The following is a 6,347-nucleotide window of genomic DNA, read 5'->3' on the forward strand; positions in this document are numbered from 1 at the left end:
GCGCTTCTCGCGCCTGGACGCAGGGATGACCCGTGTGCTTGTCTCGGCCCCCCGCAAGGCGCCCCCCGGGGCGCCCGACCTGGACTCTTCGGCGCCGCCAGGTCGGGGCTCCACATTTCTTGTTTTCAGGAAGGGGAGGGGCGCGCCCCGTGGGCTGGCAGCGCCCGCTCTGACCCCCGCAGCCGCTGGAAAGGGCACGTAGCCGTCAGGCCCCCATTGGGGGCCCCCCACACCCGCCCGCGGCCCTGTCGCCTGCAGGCTCGCAGGAAGTCCGCCCCACAGCCGGAGGCGCTCTCCTGGACCCCGAGTCTGTCCAGCCTGGCCGTCCCTGGCCAGGGACGAGAGCAGAGGGAGTCAGCAGGCGGGCAGGGAGTGTGGGGTGTCGGGCTGGCCGGGCGCCTCTTGTGGACAAGCAGAGGACACGGCGGGTCACCCGGGGCCGCCCTGGGCTGAGGGTCCGTCACTGCGCCACCCCCCTTACGGTGCAGGGCCTCAGTCCCCCCAGCTGCCCTCGCTGGTGTGTGGGGGGAGGGGCAGAGCTGGCCGTGGTGCTGAAGCGGGGCAGAGCGCTCGGGTGGGCAGGCCGACTGGCCAGCAGGGCGAGCAGGGCGGGGCCCAGGAAACAGCAGCAGCCCGGTGAGGAAGCTCTGCAGAGGCGCCCCCAGCCCCCCTCAGCCCGGCGACGTCTTCCATCGGCTCAAGTCCCTCCGCTCTTAATGTACTGATGCACACAAGACCTGGGGCGCAGGCCAGGGGTGCAGGAGTGAGAAGACCCGGGCAGAGTGGGGAGCGGGACAGGCTGACCCACTGAGCCCCACTGCTGAGGGCAGCGGGGCGATGGGGGTCTGCTGCGCCCCGGGGTCCCTCCCTGGCCCGGGGGCGGGGAGCTCAGGCCTCAGCGGCTGCGGCAGCCTCATGGACGCCGCACCCCGGCACCCAGAGAGGCCCGGGCATGTGTCCTTGTTAGAGGTCTGAAAACTGAGCGGAAGCGCCGGCCACGGCCTGACCGTCCTGGGCCCCAGAGGTCCTGCCTGAGCCGCCGTGGGGGTGTCTGCCGGGCGAGGAGCCCAGGGCCGAGGCCCAGGCCACAGTGGGGTGGCGTGAGGGGCTCGTGACTGCGGGACTGAAGCCTCGAGCTCGCTGCTGGCCCGGGCGCTCCCTGCCTGCCCGCCCCCCAGGCCTGCGCGAGAGGGCCACATGCGGCCCAGCCTAGCCGGCCCGGCCACACCACCTCGGCGCCCAGGGGCTGCTGTGGGCAGGCAGCCCGGACCGCGCCGCCCCGCCCAGGGCACACCTGGGCCCTTCCAACAGAGTGGGGGCCGCAGGACGGAGCCAGGCCGGCCCGCGTGGAGAGCGGGGCTAGTTTCTAGAAGCTTCTAGGCCTGCTCTGAAGATGGCCGCGCCGCCCGCCCTGCCGTAGCGCCAGCTTTTCCCGAGTGGCCGCCGGCCCTGGAGCTGTGCCCGGGAGGGCTCTGTGGCGCGGTCCCGCCTCGGCTGATGCCCGGCAGCGCCGGATGCCGCACCGGAGTCTCCCGCGGGCCCCTCAGCGCGTTGCTGTCTGGCCTGCGGCCGCTGCTCCCACACGCGAGTCCCGGGGGCCAGCGGCTGCGTCCAACCCGAAGAGGCGGCCCCGCCGGCCGGCCGGCCTGGCAAGCCACGGAGCTCAGCGTGAGGCCCTGGGAGGCCCTCAGCTGCCTGGCCCTCGCCTGGCCCTCGCTCCCCTCTCCTCTGGCTGCCCGGTCTCTCCTGGGCCCGGAGCGGACTGGCCACAGGGCCCGCCGAGCCCGGCTCAGCCCCCAGGTGGCGCTCCCGGGCCTCCCCAGCTTCAGCCTGCCCGGTCTGGGGGTGCCTGGCAGAGCTGGCCAGCGGGGTGGGCGGGGCTCTGCGCGGGGTGGGGGACGTGGGGGGTGCTCCACATGGCGGCCGGAGCCCAGCCGGCCAGCGGGCACTCAGCACCCGGCCGGGAGGGCAGAGGCCTGGCCAGAGGCCCCAGGGTCCCCCAGAGACGCCCCGGGGCCTCGGCGGGGCGGAACACGCACAGGGCAAAGGCCCTTCCCCGTCTTGATCCAAACTTCTGACACGGAGCCTGGCACGGGGTGGGGGGGGCGTCGGGCCGCAGGGGGCGGGGTTGGCCCCCGGGCAGCACCGAAGCCTCCGTGGAGGAAGAGGACTGACCGGCGGTGCTGCTCCCTTGCTGCGCGTGCGTCTGCCCTTGCTTCGGAGTTGCGGGCTCGGGGCAGTGCGGGTCGGGGTCCACCTGGGGAGGGTCCCCAGAGCTCCCCATTCAGCAGCACGCGGCAAGTTCCCGGGGGAGACAGACACACCTGGCGCATGTGGGGAGCGGGGTCACCGGGGAAGGACAGGAGTGCTGGACACACACAGGCACCGGTCAGGGCGAGCTGCCCAGCGGGACAGGCTTGCTGAGGGGCTGCGTGGGCCAGGCGGGCGGCCTGGGAGCGCGGCCTCCGCCGAGGGGTCAGGGCAGAGAGGCCCCGGCAGGTGCAGGTCAGGGGCGGGCAGAGGCCGCTGAACTGCGGAGTGAGAGGGGGTGGGCAGGTCACCTACCGGGCCCAGGGGTCAGCAGGCTGCAGGGCGGGGCGGAGACTGCCCGACAGGGAGCCCCCCGCCCCCCGCCCCCCTCTGGGAGGGGCTCGCTCCTGGGCCAGCTGATTCTGACGAGAATCCCGAAGGGACAGGAGACCCCAGGCCCCACCCCACCTCCTTGCCTTTCACCTGGGGCCTGTGAGCAGGCCCAGGCGGCTGCTCCCTGCTGGGTCTGTGCTTGCTGACCCCGGCCTTGGCGCCTTGGGGCCGAGGACCGTCTAGGGGCCAGTGGCTGAGCTCGGCCCTCTGCCCAGCCCCCGTGAGTCAGCCCTGGGCGGCCTCCTTGTGTTCCCTCCTCCAGCACCCTGGGAGACAGGCCCTGGACGGTTGTTTACTTCAGCTGCAGGGGGGGCCGGGCCGGCGCCGCCCCTTTCTCAGCACCTTCCTGGAGCTGGACGTGCAAACGCGCCCATCTCGGAGTCACAGCTCAGGCCGAGGGCGGAGGGGCAGGGCCCCCCCCCCCGGCCACCCCCAGCCCGGCCCGGGGGACCTGGTGCAGGGACCGCTGCAGGCTCTGGGGCTGAGGCTGGCGAGGTCAGAGCGAGGGCCACCCCGCAGAGCACAGCAGGCCTCAGCGGCAGGTGTGATGTCTGCGGGCCGCCCCACTGCCGCCGGTGGGTCGCGGGGTGGGCCGGGCTGCCTCTGGCGGGGAGGGCATCTGGGCTGTTCAGCAGGCTCCACACTGGGGCTCACGGGAGCAGGTTCCTGCAGGGTCCTGGCCCCGACCCGAACTGGGCTGCGGGAGGAGCCCTCCAGCACCCCTGCCGGCTCCCATCTGTCCTGGGGCCGCAGGGCGAGGGCCAGGCCCCTGCTGCCCCCAGGCCTCCCCCCCGGCCGGATCCTCACGGGCCCTGGGAGTCTGGTCCTGCTCCCGCCCCCTGGGAGCCCCGACCCCACGACCTCATCAAGGCCTCGCCTCCAGGGCAGACACGTGCTGGGGTCCGACTCCCCCCGCGCAGCCGGGGGCACAACTCGGCCCCCGAGGCTTGTGCTCACGGCAGCGCAGGGCGCGGACCCGGGCCAGACGGGGCAGGTCAAGGCCGCGGCCAGCCTGCGGGGGCTCTGGCCGGCGCTGGCCTCCGGGGTGTCCCCGGCGGGGCCCCGGGGTGGGGCTCATGGGGGTGACCCCCAGAGCAGCAGAGCTGGGCGGAAGCCCACCCTGAGCAGCCGGGCGCAGGCCTTGGGGCTCGAGAAGCCCAGAGGGCCCACACCCATCTGGCTGCGAGAGAAGGGGAAGTGCGAGAAAAGGGCCCCCTACCCGGGGGGGGGCCCCGGGGGGCCCCCAGGTGCTGGGCCCAGGGCTGAGGCGGCTGAGGGCGGCTCAGAGGAAGCAGGCGGCTGGGCCCGGGCTGGGGTGGGGGTCAGCGTGGAGGGGGAGGGGGCTCCGCTCCCATCGGGGCCGAGCTGGGGGTGGGGGCTCCCGTCCGGGCCTTAAGTCCTCTGTTTAACACGTGACCGTATCTGGGGTGAGACTAGGAGAGTGGCTGGGGTCGGCCGAGGCCGGGGCACCCTGACCAACAGGACGGGGCCCAGACGAGAGCTCAGGCCCGGGCTCCCAGGGACGCGCTTCGAGGACTGGGGGTCGCGGCCACGTACCGACAGGGAGGCCTGGAGGCTTCCCTGGCCCCCTCCTTCCCGGGGCGGTGGGCGTGTCTCTTGGGCAGGGTGGGGGCTGCAGCCTTGCCGGGCAGCGGGGTGGGGCCGGCGGGTCGGCGCTGGCGCATGAGGCCAGGGGGCCAGCGCTGCACACGCTGAGGGCCCAGCAGGGGCAGGAGGCCCGGCCCGCGCCCGGCCCGCGGGGGCAGTCAGGTGCAGCTGGAGGAGCCTCTGGGACCGCTGTCCCTGCGCGGCCTCCTCTGGTGCCCAGGGCCCTCCGGTGGCGTCTGGGCACCGTCTGTGACGGCACGGCCACCCCGTCCCCCGTTGGGTCCAGGCTGGTGCTACAGGCCAGAGCCCAGGGCGAAGACCAGGCCACGGGCCGCCCCCCGCGGCGTGAGCGCACCCACCCGCCCCGGGCTCGCCTCCCACCGCCCTTCCGGGCGGTGCACGGCACCTGTGCGTCTGGGCAACCCAGCGCCCACGCGCCCGGGCCCGAGACCCACTGCCCGCAGGCGAGCTTTGGGACGGCCACGCCCTTCAGGCGGCACCTCCGTCTGCAGGTCACTGCGGGCCGGGAGAGCCCTGGGCGCGCGGCCTTCCTCAGTGGGGGGCGGGACCCGGGGCCCCAGGGGGTCGGGAGGCGGGGGCCGGGCGCGCAAAGCCGGCAGAAGGTAAAAGGGGCAGGACGGGGCAGCAGGGCCCAGGCCCGGACGCGATGACCGCCGGGGCAGACACTGCCGGGCTCAGCCTGGCGGGCTCGTCTGGGCCCGCCGGCCCGTGCCCGCCTCTGCCTCGGCCGCCTCCTCGGCCGCCAGCGTCTGTGCTGGGACTCAGGGGAGGGCTGCGTCCCCACAGCAGCTCCGGGCCCCCGGCAGGGACCGTCACCCCCAGGCCCAGCGGCTACACGCGGACCCCGGGGCTCAGCGCAGGGGCCCCGGCCTGCCCGGCTGCGCAAGGCGTCACGTTCCCGTGTCCTGGGCCTGCCCCCTGGGCTGAGCACGCCCGGCTTCCCTGCAGTGCCCCTGCCCGTCACCGGCGGGGAGGCCCCGGAACCCCCAAACCGCCCGCTCCGAGCAGGCTCTGCCTCCCCACAGTGAGATGAAGCGCGGGAGACCGTTCGCGGAGAGGGCTGCAGCCCAGCAGGCCACGCCGGACAGCGGCCGCAGCGGCCCGCCGGGCTGGGGGCCACCCGCCCCCCGGGTAAAGTCCAGCCAGACGGGCTGGCCCCGAGCAAGGCCGAAGCTGCCCGGCCGAGCCCCTCCGGCGGGGCGTGGAGAAGGGCCAGAAACGGGCGCGCTGGTCTGGGGGAGCAACGGGAACCGGATGGACCCGCGTGGGCCTCCCAGGCCCCTCAGGGGTCTCTGCGCCAGGGCTGCCCCTGCTGCTCCGCCTCCTGCTGCCCGTGCGCCCCAGGAGGGCGGGGGCGGGGTGGGGTCGGGCCTGGACCCCCCCTTCCTGGGGCCCCCGTTACACGCTCCCTTGGGTGTCAGTGGTGGCGTCTGGCCAGCACCTCCAGGTGACCTCCCACCGGTCACTCCCGGGGCGGCGGGGGCACCGGCTCTGTGAGAAAGACCCTTCGGTGCCCGGCCCCAGGGCCGCCTGGGAAGGGGCGCTGTGGGGCCTCCCCTCCTCTCGCAGCGCGGGGCAGGTTGCGGGGCGCCCAGGGCTCTGGCCTCCAGAGGTGCCCACAGCCCGGGCCCACGGCCGTGCGGGGCCTTCCACAGAACGGGAGAGGCCTGGCCCGGGCCAGTCTGGGGGAGCCCGGCGCTCAGTGCCGGCGCGGCCACAGGCTGAGCTGTGTCCAGCGCCTCCTGGTGCCTCCCGACCAGCTGCCCCTGCCCTGGCCACTGCCCGCCACCCCCTGGGATCCACCGCTCCAAGCCCCAGCTGGCCTGGGGCTTAGGGCAACGGTCCTGGTGGCGAGCGCCCCCAGAGGCCCTGGCTTGGGGGCCGTCTGCCCTCTGGCCTTGGGAGACGCGCGCCCTCGCCTGTCCCTGGAGCCCCGCTGGCCGGTTCCACGCTGAGACATGCACGGGCCCCTCCGGGGCCTGGCTTACACTTCTGGTGGGCGTGCGCCCCGTCCCGTCCGGCAGACCCCCGCCAGAGGCCGCCGCGCTCTAGCCGAGCTCCCTCGGCGGCCGGGC

The 6,347-nt window shown here is 75.1% G+C and overlaps 1 protein-coding gene across 1 annotated transcript in view; it reads left to right on the forward strand.

The window, feature by feature from the left end:
* LOC105854220 (collagen alpha-1(I) chain-like) overlaps nt 1–6,347 on the forward strand; it is a 17,800-nt gene that overhangs the window by 8,356 nt on the left and 3,097 nt on the right. Inside the window, exons 6-7 of the mRNA XM_012731134.1 lie at nt 4,472–4,874; nt 5,221–5,403. Of these exons, the coding sequence (XP_012586588.1) occupies nt 4,472–4,874; nt 5,221–5,403 (586 nt within the window). The remainder of the gene's footprint in view (nt 1–4,471; nt 4,875–5,220; nt 5,404–6,347) is intronic.

Source organism: Condylura cristata, unplaced genomic scaffold, assembly GCF_000260355.1.
Source record: "Condylura cristata isolate star-nosed mole 26May11 unplaced genomic scaffold, ConCri1.0 scaffold00003, whole genome shotgun sequence".
NCBI lineage: Eukaryota > Metazoa > Chordata > Mammalia > Eulipotyphla > Talpidae > Condylura > Condylura cristata.